The sequence below is a fragment of the Rattus norvegicus genome, chromosome 11 (assembly GCF_036323735.1).
Source record: "Rattus norvegicus strain BN/NHsdMcwi chromosome 11, GRCr8, whole genome shotgun sequence".
In the NCBI taxonomy this organism is placed as follows: domain Eukaryota; kingdom Metazoa; phylum Chordata; class Mammalia; order Rodentia; family Muridae; genus Rattus; species Rattus norvegicus.
The window spans coordinates 40,684,958-40,702,492 of record NC_086029.1 but is presented as its reverse complement, the minus strand read 5'-3'; the positions used below and the strand labels follow the sequence as shown (position 1 = coordinate 40,702,492).

At 40.3% G+C, this 17,535-nt stretch overlaps 1 protein-coding gene across 12 annotated transcripts in view; it reads left to right on the top strand.

Annotated features, from left to right (window-relative positions):
* Nucleotides 1-17,535, top strand: part of Grik1 (glutamate ionotropic receptor kainate type subunit 1) — a 400,993-nt gene that overhangs the window by 354,474 nt on the left and 28,984 nt on the right. For 11 of the 12 annotated variants that reach the window (XR_005491017.2, XM_006248053.5, NM_001111114.1 and 8 more), the window contains 3 exons: nt 269-387; nt 4,704-4,921; nt 15,488-15,713. Coding sequence is in view for 11 of the 12 variants with exons in the window: in XM_006248053.5 (XP_006248115.1) it covers nt 269-387; nt 4,704-4,921; nt 15,488-15,713 (563 nt within the window). In the remaining variant the exon portion in view is untranslated. Of the gene's footprint in view, nt 1-268; nt 388-4,703; nt 4,922-15,487; nt 15,714-17,535 lie in introns of those variants that run through there. The other variant, XM_039088253.2, reaches the window with a different exon arrangement.

The following is a 17,535-nucleotide window of genomic DNA, read 5'->3' as shown; positions in this document are numbered from 1 at the left end:
ATAAATGAAAACAGAAGAGTTCGATAGACATGGGTTGGAGGAGTGTGATCCTAGCTGCCAACGGGTTCGATCCGGAAGCGGGAAGCTGATGGCAAATACCCGCCCAGGAACTTTTGCACTCAGTCCACCAGAGCCGGAAGTGGCTATATAAGGTTTTCACTCCTATTGCTCCTGCTCCGTCGTCGGGTTTCTGCATTGCTCAGCGGGTTTTGCTCTGCTCCGTGCGTGTATCTGATGCTTATAAAACTGTTTCTGTTAACTATCGCAGGTTCACACCCTACGAGTGGTATAACCCCCACCCATGCAACCCCGACTCAGACGTGGTGGAAAACAATTTCACTTTGCTAAATAGTTTCTGGTTTGGAGTTGGAGCTCTCATGCAGCAAGGTACACCGGTTGCCCGTTTTATCACTTGCATCCCACAGTCTGCTGTCAGGCTTTCACGCTGGTAAACTCCACCTTGAAGCTAGATGGTAGAAGGAAACACGCAGGGATATACAATCGTAGCAATGGACTTTCAACTCTGCTCTCTAGGCAAGGACAGAAATAGTCTAAACAGGACTTCCTTGCTAAGGATCTAAAAAGAGTGCTTCTTTCAAGCAATGGACATAAATTTTCCTCCAAGTGATGAAGAATAAGGAACCTATATTACTTATTCTCTCGCTGATCCAATCAAATAACTGAATAGAGGCAATGTAGGGAATAAAGAGTTGTAGTGACTTATAATTAAGAGCATAGACAGATCAGGGGCAAAACACATAGCAACAGGAGCCTGGGGCAACTGTCATATTGTATCTTCAGTCAACAAATAGACCAGTGAATGCTGTGCCCTGGTTTTTGTAATATTATTATTATTATTATTATTATTATTATTATTATTATTATTATTATTACTATTATCTGCAACCTCAGCCTATAGAGTGGTGCTGCTTACACTCAGGGTCTACCCTCCTCAGACAAACCTTCCTGCAAACATCTTCATAAACGTGTCAAGTGATATGTCTCCTAGGTGACTCTAAGTCTTGTCAAGTTATCAGTGTAGGTTATCCATCACAAAACATTAGACTTTTGTTGAATAAAGGCATTTCCATAGACGGACATGCCCAACTTTCCCTTCTTAGCCATAACTTCACAAGCCAAAGGTTTAATTGGAATGGAATTGAAATCCTTGGACGTTTGCATCCACTTGGATTCCTCCGGGTGCTAACAGGATCTAGAACTTCCACCTAATTGCCACTCAGACAAGCCCTCCTGAAATTCATCTTAGCTGCCCAATAACTTTTTACACAATCCCCTTCAAACTGGTAACCATAGCAACAGTAAACTGTAGGGTTGGAGACATAAAGCTGAAACCAAAGAAATATAATATATTTTACCTTGCTCTATGATTTCAGAGATTTTTGTTTTTGCTGTAGAGGAGGGAGAAGTTTTTTTTTAAACCTTTGGAATCTTGTATTTTGGGTTTTTCTTCAGCTTTGATTTCAAGCATACGGTCTGCCAAATAGTTCCAAGATTAAACACATCCACTTAAGACAGCCATAAGTCACAGATGCCGTTGTGTTTGGAATATCTTTCCATTTGACAATAAACTGGCAAATAAACTGGCAAGAGAAAACCCAACTGGGATATACATTAACCATGCTTGTGACCTGGAAGTCCACCTGACATTTTGGATTAGGTTGTTATAATATCATTTGAAATGTTTACAGTATGTGAATTCAACGAACAAAGAGAGAGGAAAGGAAGAGAAACAAAGAGGGAGCGTGAATATGTATGTTGGTCTTCGGTATAGAAATACCTCACAATTTAGGAAATTAATACATTCTCTTGTAATAGTGCATAGTGGCGTGGGGATCATTCCATGGGTGTAGACACAACCAGATTTAGTAGAAACCACTTGCATTGAACTTGAAGCATAAGATGGAGCTATGAATCCTGCAAGACATCCTGTGAGAGTCTGTGCCTTGATTTCCCAGCACATTTAATTCTTCAGGGTACTTACTACATGAGCAACTATTCTCAGAATAAAGGAGGCCTCCTCCCATCCCTACAACTTGCCCTCTTCAGCAATTGAATGATTAAACAAACCACAGGCTTCACTGACCATGCTGCAGGCCTATGCAGTTTTGTGCCTAATGTCACATCCCCAGTGTCCGCCTTTGAATCACTACTTGCATATTTTTGGAGTTTACCAGCATCCACAGCAAACTGTGGGATGCAGTGTCCGTTAGTTACCATACCTTGGATACATGACAGTCAGCCCCAGCCAGACTCGGCTTGTATGGAAGAAGTTGACTAACATTTGTCAGGTGCAACAAGCATTCCCAAGTACAGCATTTATGACTGTTAGTGCATCTGCCCTTGGTACATGGCATTGGACCAGGTAGATACCCTCTGTCGTGCTCTCCCCCATGTGCAGGAGCCTGTCATTTTATTAAATTGGAAACCACTTTGCTGCATTTCTGTTTTAATGTGATGATCAGACTTTCTCTTTTCTACAGAGCCTGAGCAAAGTCTGGATCAGGATTGGCTGTCATGTCTGCCATAAAAGGCACTAAAGGGACTTCAGCAAGTATTATCTCATCCTGAGTATTTCCAGCGGTGTTTAACTCTACACAATTACCGTTCCCATGATGTCATCCTCTAGGATACTGAACATGCACAAATCATCTCTTTTTGAGGGAGGCCATTTTGAAATAATTCAGATAGCATTAAGAACTAATTAATTAATTAAGAAACTCCCTGAATTGCCTGAGATTTTTAAAGTTTTTTTTTTACAAAACGACATTGATATATCTCATTAATATCATCTAGCGAAAGCTTAATACAGTTTCATTAGGTTGCTACATATTACCCTAAATTTTCATGAATTTTTTCTAAGATTATAAATACTTATTTTAAAGTTCAAAAATACAAATTTATGTTTGCATGTCAAATGGATATTCATCTATAAGTCCATTTTCACTGCCATACAATACGTAAATAGGTGTGTATTCTGAGAAGTTGAAAGCTAGATTTTCATAAATGCAATAAAAATAACACAAGGACGAACCGACAGCAAAAAAAAAAAATCTCTACCTATAGGGCAAGAAAAAAATGTATCTTTAATGTGATATTTATCTCCCATGGCTATTTTATAAAATAAATGGTATTTTAATGGCAGCTAACTAATAACCTAAAATAGTATCACATTGCCACAAGGCTGCTAGATCAATTAAGCACCAAGATACAAGGCAACCTTGGGCTTTAAGCCGAGGCACCCATAGGCATAGAAATCCTGTTTAAACCACAAGATAAAAAACAGCAGCAACGGATTATTCTGCTAAATCCTTGGGGGCAATATAATGGAAATGGTTACAAATTTGTTACGATGTTACACACCAAAATTCAAACAAAAGAAGACAGTGCAAACCACAGTCAAACCATTTATCTCGTCAAAGGGAGCCAAGCACAGAGACACAAGAGTATTAAAAGAATATTTCTGTATCCAAATCCCAGATACTCTGCCAACTTACATCTGCTTATCTCCAGCTTTGAGTTGGTACTGATTTCATGAGTGTCTGCCTTGTCGATTAAACCTGAGAATAACCTCACTCATTTGCAGACTAGGAAATTCCAATTTTTCTTCCCATCTCGCACCATTAGTACCTATGCAATTTCAAAACACCCAGTTAGTGTAAAGAAAGAATCCTCAAAACCGTACATGTGATGTACTGAAACCTTTCAGATCTCTGGGAGTCAATGGTGGCTGTGCTCTCCCCCTCTAACTGGGCATACAGACTCTGCTGTGACTTCAGGTCCGTGAATCAACCCAACTGAAGTGAAGTCACTTGTGCTTCTGCTCCCTTCCAACTTGACTGAAATGTAGGCAGCCACAGCTCAAAGTGGACCTAGACTCTTTTCAGAAAGTTTGAACCTCTTTTGGGAAAAAAACTTTTCTTTTTCAAAACATATTTAATATCTCCATGCTTCTTTTTAAAAACAACAGTGACCCGAATGGTAGTTAAATGAGGATTTCAACCAGACACATCTCACCACCTGGGAAAACAGCCAGTTTTTGAATGAGATCTTTACTGGAGGACCAAAAATGTCTTTTGAAGATCATACTCTATTTCAGCCAAAAAAGACGATAAACTAGAAGAAAATATATATATATATAACTATAAAATATATATTTTATAAAATATATAAAACTATATATATATAAAATCTGAAAATCCTCAATTATTTTTTACGTTGCATCTTATAACTGAAATGATCTGTAACCTTTTGTAAGTTTCTCACACTATTTAACCTTAAATAAAAAATAAGTTACCACTTCAAAGCTTTTCATTTTTATATAAATACCTAGACTATCTTATTTCCCTCTAAATAATGCATTAGGCAGTAATAAGGTCAGAATTCTTAGAGTAAACTCTTCACATTTAAGCAACTAAATGCATTTTAGACAGTATATCTTGGGGCTAAACTTTCCGCCATTTTCAGCCATCAACTTTAACTACTTGCATTATAAGCAGAGGTAATAATTAAAGACTTATAGAAGGGATCACTTGGATTTTGTTCCATTTCTAGAAAACACATTCATTTCATCCTCATACAAGATAGTCTTTGAAGAGTCTCTTCCCCTTAGCATGATGACCAGCGTAAGTCTCCTTCTCTTGCTGACGCAGTTTAACACCCTCACTCTGATAATGCTGTCACAGGATCAGAGCTGATGCCCAAGGCTCTATCGACCAGAATAGTTGGAGGAATATGGTGGTTTTTCACCCTAATCATCATTTCATCCTACACGGCCAACCTGGCTGCCTTCTTGACGGTAGAAAGAATGGAATCCCCCATCGATTCCGCAGACGATCTGGCCAAACAAACCAAGATAGAATATGGGGCAGTCAGAGATGGCTCGACGATGACCTTCTTCAAGGTAAGAACCTTGCAAAGACCTCTTAGTGTTTGTCTCATGCCGGGATGATGGTGGGGAAAATAGAAGCCTCTTCAACTAGAGAAAAGATACTGGGCAATGTTTCTAAAGGCATGAGTTTCTAATGCTTTAATCCCATTATAAGGAGATATGAAGGAACTATGTTCTCACCACAAAGACCTTCTTCTGATTCCTAATTTTTATTTGCCTGTTTACTTGTTTGCTTTTGTTTTCAGAAACAGGATTTCATGCAGCCTCAAACTCAGCGTGTAGCTGAGTGTAGCTCAGTTGGCCTCAAACTCAGCCTTAGCGTCATGATCCTCCTACCATTACCTCTCAAATATTAGAATTAAAGACATGGACCACCACAGTCAGACCGATTGCCAATTTAGTGCACTCAGATCTACAATGTAGTATTCCCTCTGACCCTAAATAACTTACATGTAGTTATTATGGTGCCTGTGACTGTATCCACACAACATGGCAAATGTCTGACGGTTGGGGGATATTTGTGGGAGTTGGTTTCCTCCGTCTTGTGGGTCTCAGAGATTGAACTCAGGTCATCCGTCTCTGTAGCGTCTTACACAGCCCACCCCACTGCCCTGTCTCTGGCCTTTATATTTGAATAGCTGTACTCCCTGAATAAAATCTAATCATGCTTTTGAAAAAATAAGGACTTAAAATAACATCATATTTTCTGTTCAGTACTGCTAAGATAGAAGCATGTGCCAGAAAATCAAACAAAAAACACGAACATATGTTGTTTTTAAAACTAAGTTGTAGCATTAAAATCAAAAACTTCCCGTGGAGCTAGCTGTGTCTGGAGCTATCCAGAAGCTATAAATGCTTTATGAGCACCAAAGGAGAATGGTGTTAAACTGGGTTGAGTTTTATGACCAAGTCCATTTCACTGTCTAGGTCTTTTTAATTAGTGACTAACAGTAGTGAAAGTGATTTCTGCCTTGCTTTGGAGTAAGCCTTGGCACTTTGATTATCAAATCTCAATTATTATGACTTCCATAAACCAAATTCCAATAGACCCCAACAGGTTTAGCAACCATAGGGTGTGGCACTTTGCTTTGTGAATGAAAACAAAAAGACACAGGATCTGAACGCCTTGCAACATCACATGAAAACAACCCATTTGGACATCGTGCATGGCCGATATTTGCATTGCAATTCATAACGGTAGCACATAAAAATAACTTTATGGTTGTGGGTCACTGCATTAGGAAGGCTGAGAGCCACAGACTTAAGCAAAAGCGAAAAGCCATCTTGAGTGCTAGGATTTGGTCTAACCTAGCACATTCCAGCTGGTGGCTGGAGCAGAAACAAAAAGACTACTCAGTTGTGAAAAAGACATTTCATGTCGAATCACCAGACAGTGAAAGTCTTTTCCCAGCACAGCCTTGTAGTAACCTGTTCCTTCATTTCCAAGGCAGGTTCAGATCATTCCAGAACTAAAGAATTGGCAGTTGTAGGGGCCATGGTTGCTACCAAAATCCACAACCAAACAAAATGTGCCGGTCCCTCAAATTTACTCCTCAGGCTAGAGCAAGGTGGTTTTGTTTTTAAGTGTTTTACATTTAGTGTGTGTGTGTGTGTGTGTGTGTGTGTGTGTGTGTGTGTGTGTGTGTGTGTGTGTGTGTGTGTGTGTTGTGGAGCATGTGTAGGTCAAAGAACAACTTACAGGACTTGGTTCTCTGCTTTGACCATGTATCCACATCGATCCAGGGATCGAAGGAAGATTATCAGAATTGGTTGTAGTACCTCTACCCTCTGAGCCATCTTACTAAGCACGAATGACTCTACATCCACAACAGCAGTTTAAAGTAAAATAACTTCCCACAACTTAATAAGGAAAGCCGTCCGCTCAGTGTTACCGCTAAGGGGTGCTACTGTGCTACTACTCTCAAGGGATGTTTTTCCTAAAGTGTTGTCTCCAAAGTGAGGCTGAAAATTGCTTGCAAACATTTAAATCAGAACCCATTGGCATTTTCTCCTAGACTTTGACATTCTTACAAACAGCATGGTACCTTATATTCTAGAAAACCTACATTCAATTCTCAATTTTTTTAATCAACAAAATTTATCTTTCTATATAGGCCCAAAGAGTTTCCCTATTCTGTGACCTGGAAAAGCGAATTAGCTGACTTTTTAAAGATGTGTATATTTAGCCCGAGCCATAGGTCCCCACATGTGTACTCTTTGGTTGGTGGTTTAGTCCCTGGGAGCTCTGGGGGGTCTGGTTGGTTGATATTGTTGTTCTTCCTCTGGGGTTGCAAACTCCATCAGCTCATTCAGTCCTTGCCCTAACTTCTCCATTGGGGTCCCCGTGCTCACTCTGATGTTTGACTGCAAGCATCCTCATCTGTATTGGAGTATGTATCTGGATATGTAGCAGAGGATTGCCTAATCAGGCATTACTGGGAGGGGAGCCCCTTGTTCCTGTGGAGGGTTGATGACCCAGGGTAGGGGAATGCTAGGGTGCTGAGGCAGAGTGGGTGGGCAGGTGGGTGAGCACCCTCATAGAGGCAGGGGAGGGGATAGAGGGTTTGTGGAGGGGAAATTGGGAAAGGGGATAACATTTGAAATGTAAATAAATACAAATTTAAAACTTTCAAGTAAAGAAAAAGATGTATAAGATGTACATATGTAGTGTGTGTATGTGTGTGTGCATGAGTGTATGTGTGTGTATGTGAATGTGAGTGTATGTGTGTGTATGTGTATGTGTGTGAGTGTATGTGTGTATGTGTGAATATGTGTGTGTGTGAGTGTATGTGTGTGAGTGTATGTGTGTGTATGTGTGAATATATGTGTGTGTGTGAGTTTGTGTGTGTGTGTGTGTGTGTGTGTGTGTGTGTGTGTGTAAACATACATGTAAGTATCCGTAGAAGCAAAATACGGGCATAAGATCCTCTGGAACTAAAGTTACAGGAAGTTGTGAGTTGCTCAGTATTGACGCCAGGAACTTAACAGGTTCTCTGGATGAGCAATAAGTGTTCCAATTCCAGAGTCATCTTGTAAGCCCCTGTTGACATTAAAGGGAAAACTAAGTCATGGAGACTCGTGTCTTAGATTTGGAAGCCTTCTACACTTAAGTCATTTGTATGTGGAAACACATTGGTCTTCAAAAACTATTCATCTGAGAGAGGGGGAAGACAAAGACAGACAGATAGAAAGACAGAATGACAAAGATTGAAACATAGTTTATGATACACAAAGTTTCAGAAAACTTTATACAGACATCCTGAAATTCTAGGGACATTGACCATAAGAAAAATAACTGTACTTGTTTGGCCAAGGTCAGGGAACTAATGATATTTATTACACTCTATATTTTCCGAAGTTCATGGGCACTCTGAGTCTTAAAGTTTTAATCACCAGGGATCATATAATAGTCTATTTGATCAAAGTGTGACATTCATTACAAGGACAATTAGCAAACCATGGTTAGGGAAAGGCCAAGGACTTCACCAGCTGTCTGGTACTGTTCAGTTTGTTTAGGAAATTAGGTGTCAGGAGACTACTGTGTTCTCCTTATCAAGACTTTAATTATTTATAGACAAGTTTATCAGTCAGAAAATTCACAATTCAGTAATTCAACAGACTCAGCAGAGACTTTCAGCAGACATTTTTTGTTAGGACTTGGGACAAAATGAGCTGGTTAGCAACCCAGAGTTAACTATGACGCTGTTTTCCCTCTGTTCTGCTGGTAGATGGCTTGTCCCTTTTAATCACTGCGAGACTATAAACAGGTAGGGTTCTTGCTGCAATTCTGACATCCTAGAGCCACTACCAACACCACAGGAGGCAGAATCAAAGACCAGTCAGTGCACAGGTTAAGGTTTGCAGCTTGGCTATAATTTCCCTACACCCACCTGACCTGTTTCTGCACTTTCTAGCAAAGAGATGTAGACGTGATGGCTGTGACATCTGATTACACCTTTCCTTCCAGAAAAGTCATTATTTCTCCATCTCTCATGGAAACTAGAAATGATGCCAATTCACAAAGCTGTTCGTTCACCTTGTTGCAACTCTATTAATTCCCTTATTAAAAGGAATGGACCTAACTTTAGTGTCGCAATGACAATATAGTAAGTCACCCCCCACAAAAAAATACTCCTTATACAGAAATATAAGGAGATAGGTGCGGCCCGAAACAATTATTTACCGATGCCTTCTGTGAACTACCATCCCAGGAGGGTATTGGTTTTAATGTAGGTTTCACACATGAGGAATACCATAGGTCATCTCAGGAAACCTACTACTATCAAATCATCAAATGCTAGGATATATATTAAAGTCTCCAGGGAAACACAGATATGCAGCATCTGGAGTCATTTAGACTGGATTCAATCTCAACTCTCGCTAATTAATTATGTAGACCTTGACAGGTCCCTTCAATTCTCCATACCTTCCCTTCCCTGCCTGTAAATTGAAGCTAACATCTAAGCCATGAGATGATTTTCAGGGTTACAGGACTTAATGGAGGGAATATGCTCACCCAATTCCTTAGCAAATGGTAAGCAATTTAAAAGCTATCACCATTAGCATCAATTTCTCACGGCTTCACTCTCTGTAGACCTAAATACCTAGCCTGCTCTGGCCTCTGATCAACCTCTTTGCTCAGTAATGTTTAGATCGTGTGCCTTCTGATAAATCCCAAGACAGTACCAGGACCCAAGATCTGAAAAGCATCCAGTGCCCTTGCCAGGCAGAAAGTCCGGTTGTTGTTGTTGTTGTTGCTGTTGTTTTGCTTTGTTTTGTTTTGTTTTTAAGCCTTTCCTGAACACATTCACTGCATTACAGACGTTTCCCACATGACTGGTGAGCAGCAGACAGGAGAAGCTGATCCTTAGAATTCTTCAAGGCAGCTCAATTTAACCCAGCTCAGTATTTTTTCCAATGTCAGCACCTAGGGGAGACACTTGCAGGGTAGAAGGTAGATGGGGGCGGGGGGGGGAGTTAAAACCTCCTGCAAAGTTTGGAGATATGAAGTACAGTAACCACACAAGCCAGGTACACCCTGTTAAACACTTTCCAGCTCTCATCCTAGAGACAGGCAATGAGATGATCATAAGAACTCCTGTGGGTCAAATTGGGCTAAGAAATAATCATGTAAGAAGCACTTCTCTGTAGAATCTTGCCCTGTAACAAGTCGCCATCCTCCCAGACTCAAGTCAGGGGATTACAGAGATTAGATCTACATTCTGCCTGAAATGACATGGATAAAATGGGTTTTAAAAAAAAAAATCATCACCGACTTGTCATTTCTGGCTTCCACGGTCTAGGGACTTTGAACCAGCGGTGGGAATTAGGACTGGTAACCTCTATAATCTCTTTGCAGGGAGTGGTTAGTGCCCGCAGCAAAGCAGAAGTTGCTTTAAGGAAGTCACTGAGCCTAGCACCTGTGGAACTGAAGCTATCACAGGGAGACAGAGTTCAGACAAAACCAGCAGGGAACGAAAGAGGAGAGAAAGCCCTCAAACTTTTCTACATAGGAGGACATTCTTCCCATAAAATCTTCATTTCTGAAAATGTGGGTTTTCTATTAGAGTCCAAGGATAAAAATGGATTTGCCTGCAAGGAACTATCCATAAGCTCAATTTAACTTAACCTTTTAAAAAGTCTGATATGTTGCCTGTAATGGAGTGATCTTTAACTGTAGACAGGAGAAAAACATGAGGCAGATTTGAGCAGAGATATATAAGTCTCACTGGGAGAATTCCCTAAAGGGAACCAGTGGAATTGTCAAGCTCAGAGAGTCAAATGTCATAACTTTTCTATTGATTCAAGGTAAGAGTACGATCTGACACAATGATCTTATCTGGAAAGGCAGAGCCCCCACACCGCCGCAGATGATGTTTTCTAATGGCCTTGCTTCAAACGATGATTGTTAAATGAAATCACATTTTGCGGTGGTGTGAGAAATTACCCTTTCATGAAACTTCACTGTATTAAATGAAATAGTTGTCTTTCAGTCAGGCGTTCTCCTCTGTGTGTTGGCTTCTTAGACTTGGACTCTGCATTGTCAAAAATCTTTTCTTTTTTCTTATTTCTAGAGGTACTCTTTTAAGATTAGGATTTCTCAATCGTCTACTGGAAAGATTTAATATAGAATTATTTTGATAATTGGTGTGCTCTGCATGGCACACAGCACATGGATAAGGTCACTTTTGACACAATGCCAAAGAGAAAACCTCAGTAACACATTCCTAATGTGAATATGTGTAGGCTTATGAAAATAGGTGGGAAAAAAAGTGTAAGAATGGATCTATACATAAAGACCTTCAAATGCTGTGGCCTGAAACAAGATTTCACATATATTGATTCTACTGAGTAATGGGATCATATATTCTCCCTGGGATGTACAATAACTCGGTTGGAGGAAATGCTGTGATAAGCAATGCTTATCTCAATAGAAAAGAAACATTGGAAAGATGTTTCTAGAAAGTGTTGGCTCTATCAATCTTAGAATCGTACTACACTACTGAGCTCTGTCCACCCTTACATCCTGCCCCGAAGACCCCGAAAACAGAACTGTAGAGAAAACGAAATGCCGTGAAAGGCAAGACAACGTGCAACTTATACCCACGTGGTCTTCCAGGTTCCATAGCTACATATCTTGAAACACTGAATTTTTGTCTAAACGAATAGAACCTATTGACCGTCATTAAATACTCTCCGTGTGTAATAGGCTAAGTGCAAGATCTGCGACATCTCTCCCACAGCAGACAGCTGCTTACAAACACTTGAGCAACTTCTTTGAAAGATGAGTTAGGTCACCTGGTTATGAGTATTTGAACAAAAAATTAATTTCCTTCGATGAAGAACCTAGACTCTGGAAAAAGAGCACTAATGAGACCCTAGCTTTACCACTTTTCATTGGGGTGTTCTATTTCCTCATCTGTACGGCTGAGATCTTAATGGTACCTTTCTCATTAAAGGAATGAGTACACGCGCCATTCTCAGAACAAGGCGTGTTACACCGTAAACATTTGTCTGTGCTCATTGTTTTCACAACTCTCAGTGGTTTGTAACTGCCTACAGCCTACATACACACTGTAAGTCACCGCCCAGCAAGTACTCAGCCTGCACGCATCACAAGGCAGAAAGTAAGAAATACGTAATCTTGAGCATTGTCACAGTAACCCCGCCCTCTAACCGATAAGAAATGCTTATCACCTGTCAGCTGTGTTTATCGGCATGAAGACAGATGTATAATCAGGTTAAACTAGCCTAAGGAATTCATCTGAGCCTGTGTCCTCTAAGGACCCAAGTGTTCTAATTGGCTTTTGACAGGTGAAATGAGAGGCAACCACTGCTCCCAGGGTTCAGTATTCCGAATTAGCTAGAGTGATTTAGAAGGCTGACTCAGGCTAAAGACGATCTGGAAAGGGAAAGCTGACATTTAAACCATTGGTTTTGTCTTCCAGCATTTGCATTAATTTTGGCAAAGCATACTTATAATTTGAAGACATGCTAAGGTTTTCATCTTGAAAACTAATAAAATTATCTATTAGAGAGCATACTCCAAATTCACTCTGAAAAATGCTACTTTAGAGCCTGACAAAAGAAAAAACTTTACTGAGCATAGCATTACAGTGGGTAGAACTAGGGGATACTCAAGGCAGATACCTTTGGTTTAGTGGCTCCTCTAGGGACTTCTGTGTGTCACTTCTCCTAAGACCTGTTCTATAGAGGGCCTGATCTATAAAGCAAAGCAATGGGCTTGAAGCAAAAATTTCTCTCCATACATATCCTGTGGTGGAAAATCCAGCGTCTCCCAGAGACTGTGACTCGAAGGCCTCCTTACAATGTCCATTTACTATGGATAAAATGGCCACTACTTTTTTTTCTATTTATTTGTTTACTATTATCTTTTATTGTTTATTTTATTTATTTACATTTCAAATGTTATCTGCCTTCCCAATCTCCCCTCCACAAACTCCCTAACCCTCCCTCTCTCCCCCCTACTCCAATGAGGGTACTCCCACACCCACCCACATACTGCTCCCTCACCGCCCTAGCATTCCCCTATGCTGAGGCATCAAGCCTCCACAGGACAAAGGGGCTCCCCTCCCATTGAAGCCAGATAAGGCCATCCTCTGCTACATATGACCCATATGCAGCCATTGGGTTCCTCAACGTGTACTCTTTGGTTGGTGGTTTAGTTCCTGGGAGCTCTGTGGCGGGGGAGAGGTCTAGTTGGTTGGTATTGTTGTTCTTCCTATAGGGTTGCAAAGCCATTAATTCTTTCAGTACTTCCCCTAACTCTTGCATTGGGGTCCCCTTGGGGTCCCCACTCTCAGTCCTACGGTTGATTACAAGCATCCACATCTGTATTGGTAAGGCTCTGGCAGAACCTCTCAGGGGACAATTAGACCAGGCTCCTGTCAGCAAGCACTTCTTGGCATCAGCAATAGTGTCTGGGTTTGGTGTCTGCAGATGGGATGGATCCCTAGGTGGGGCAGTCTCTAGATGGCCTTTTCTTCAATGACCATTATTTTATGTCTCTTATTTCTACAAAGCAAAATCCCACTTTTCTAACTATAATAAATAGCCTATGAAATTTTTCTTTGGAAGCTGGTATCTATGCTGGACCAACATAAAACCAACTAGTCAAAGTTCTGTGGGGGATGATGATTAATAAATGCTATGTTTTCACATGCAAATTAAGTAAGATTAAAGTCATTGCCAAAAAACTTTGGCATTATACACGTCTACCTCACCCAAGTCATCATGGATAAGTGGAAGGAACATCGAATGAAATATTGGGGTTCTTGGGGTCTAGAATGTGTTCTGCTGTTAACTTTCACCATCTTTTCCTGAAGTCTTCAAATAGTCTGTACCAAAAGTTTCTCATCTCTAAAACTGATGGTGTAAGTGAATGTGTCTCTAACATCTCTGATAACTTTAATATTGCATGCTTCAAAGAAAATGATTTCCCCTTAAGGTAGTTTCCTGATAACGAAATAATTTTCCCAGACATACATTTGCTGCAGAGAAGACAGAGTGACCTCTCTGCTTCTCTATAAGTAACTCTTCTCTTCATAAGAATTTAGTAGTATCAGACTCATTAAGGCTGAAACCATACAATAGATGAACAGCAGCCCTGGTACCCAGGACACACCTTTATTGTGGAAACATTAGCTCTGATTTGCAGATCCTCTAAGTTAGTCTCAGGAGCTTCATCATGATAGAATGGATCCTATAAATCATCACTTTGTACAAGGTATGAGTATTGAACTGTTATCTGTCTCATAAGATCTTCCTCATGGGGCTCTTTAAATGCCTAACAATCCAAACTAAAGCCATCTGTCCCCCACCTCCCCAAGTCAGAAGGCCCATTCTGTTAACCCAGGTCTTACACAGACTTAAGCATCAAGTAAGTCGGGAACATTTGAGCATGAATTTGAGCCACTAGAGCTGATTCCAGAGGTATTCATTCCGTGTCTGCAGCCCCTAATCCTGTTTTAAGCTCCTCTGTACCCTTAAGACGATATTCCTTGGCCTTGCCAAGGAGTCTACATGTATCATAACCAGGTTTAGCTTGAAAACATCAGTAATTCCCATGATGGCATTGATCATTGAAATAAATGGGAGGGTGTACTGATGCAAATGAAGATGAATTCAGGGCAAAAACTTGAAACATTATGGAAATTACAGAGTAAAAATGTAAAATGCCTAATCATAGATATTCAAAAGAATGGAAATTCATATCTAAGCAATATGGAAATGCAGGCAGTATGTTTTAACAAAGAAAAGAAGATAATGAGGTAATTGTGTCTATGTATAGCTGCACATATAATATATCATATAGTCTATTATTGACTCTACCAAAGCGCTGAATAAAAGACACGAAAATCATAGAACAGTTTCAAATGAAATATGCAGCCCTTGTTATCTAAAAAAAATGATTGTGGTGAGAAATTATATACATGAAAAGTAAGGAGAGGCTTCTGGTTTGAATACCAACTAGAAAAGAGCATTTACATGCTTCATTTTGTGTAAAATTTAGCCATGGATGCATTTCACAAATAAGCAGAAGATACGAGTGTCATATCCCAGGCTATCCCTAGCACAGTAGTGCTGGCCGGCCCCTGGAACCTCCATACTGGGAAACAGGAAAGTGACTGGTGTCCAGTGACTGATGGGAAGTAAATCCAATGACTAGTGGTCTGAAGGGAGACAACCTCAGCTTGGCCCAGGGGACTGTGAAGTCCTGTTCCCAATGTCAACTGTTCATCGGACAAGCATTATTACTAAAGTTCGTGTTTTTTTTTTCCTAACCAAAAATCAAGAAGAAACCCTCGAGCCATGATTTCCATCCACCAGCATCTTTTCTTCCATATCCATCTAAATATATCCAGGTTCTCTTTGTTACTGAATAATCTCTTCTCGACAACCTGTAAGACTGAAGTCCCAATGTCCATCATCCCTCAAGCTTCCTACGTACAAAGCGTTCCGCCTTTATTATTTGACCCACTAGGATAGTAAACAGCCTTAAGCCATATTTTTTTCAGCCCTCTTCTGCTGGTGGGTGTCCTTTTGTTCTCTCTGCAGAAATCAAAGATCTCCACCTATGAGAAAATGTGGGCTTTCATGAGCAGTAGACAGCAGAGCGCACTGGTTAAAAACAGTGACGAGGGGATCCAAAGGGTGCTCACCACCGACTACGCACTGCTGATGGAGTCCACCAGCATTGAGTATGTGACGCAGAGGAACTGCAACCTCACTCAGATCGGGGGCCTCATAGACTCCAAAGGCTATGGAGTGGGGACGCCTATCGGTAAGAGGGGCAAGGCTTGAGCCAAGGCTAAGTTGGGCGATGTTGATTACAAGTATTCAACACGTTGAGAAGTGTGATACCTAGCAAACTAACAAGGGAGAGAAACATCCATTTTAAAAGATAGGCATGGTTTAAATTGAGGAATCTCAGGTACTTAATCTAATCAATTTTCAACTACTATTTATCTTATATCTTACCACAATGTAACTGTTTAAGATTTATATAGATTTTACTCTGACCACCAACATTTTAAGGAACTATTTTCCTAATTAATCTTCATGCATTATTTTCTTAATATCTTGTGTATCTAGTTTTATACCTTAAGTTATATTAGAATATAAGGAAGTTAATTCTACATATAGATGAAAACCAATTCTGCACAGAGAGGGCTATTTCTCCAACTTAATAAATGAGAAAACAATGTCAGATCTGTCTAAAGAAAGAGGCAGAAATTAAAATTTAAACATCTCTGAGACAATAAACTAGAGTCAAAGAATATCTACCTAACAGCTCCAGATATTTCTACTGTATGTCCAGTTCAATCGCACGGTGCCTCCTCAAGACCCTACTGCCTGGAAATACATATCCTTATATTATCTATCCTCTTCCATGATAGTAACAGGAATAACCAGAAAAGGGGAGGGGCAATTACTGACCTCCCTCCTAAGAACACTTCTTCCTATTGTCTCACTATATAGAAAACTTCACTTACGATGTTCTGCCATAAAGACAGACTATTCCTCTCAAGTAAAGCTTTGGTAATCCAAAGGAGAGAAATAAGGCCATCTAGAACTGTGGGCTAATCCAATAGGAAGGGATTATAATGGCAGCCAAGCCAGACAGATAAGAGCCCTGGGTAGGCTTGATTTATTTGCCTTTTATTTTGTTGCCATGTTTGACAGGGATTATGCAGTGTGACCGCCAATATCAGGCAGGGGTCATAAACTTCACTGCTGAGAAGCCGAGACAGATCATGAGTCAAGCTGGCTGCTTTGCTGGAGTGGTGCTAGAGAACGCTGTCAACTGCAGACAGTTAGAGATCATGCCTTGTCTAAAGGAGGCCTTTCCCACCAGTCAGCTGTAGACCCATAGGACTTTAAGAGCAAGTATGGCCAGATGCTCCATTTTCCCCAAAAAACAACAAAGTCATCATTTAGGTGAAATATATTTCCTAACATTAATAATCTGACAACTAATTAACTTTCTTTTAAAAACTGTATTCAACCCATGTACAACAATATTCACCACATTAATATTAAGCAGTCAAATAAAGAACTTCAGTTGCACCACCTTGCTAGCTTCCCACTATTTCTTTTTGTTTAAAATATTAACATATCCTATAAGAAACTAATGTTATTACCACTGACGTCCTCTAAATCTTCAGAAGGACAATTACATTAGGGAGTCCATCGCTACCTTCTTGGCCCTCCATTAGCTCTTTTATGGGATCCGTTTACTGATGTGCTTGAGTTTGCTTAGAATAGATTAGTTAATGACACTTCAAGCGAATGCCAGGCTAGGTGGTATCCAGGATGGACGTGTAAGGCAATGACTGCTGTGGAATATTTGAGGAATTAAGGTTTACAGTTAGGCTGAGCTTCTCGTGTACAGTTTTCTGCACTTAATTTCCTCCATTCAAAGGAAGATTACCTAGGGCGCAATTCTGGCAAAGTTAGAGTGGGCCACTGTGTATCTAATCTCCAGTGTGTCTTCCCTCCCTTTCGGGCAAGAATAATGCTGGTTAAAAGGTCTGGTCATAACGTGCAAGACTGCAGCTCCGGAGAGTAAGGTTACAGCATTCCATGAACAATTTGGGATTCAT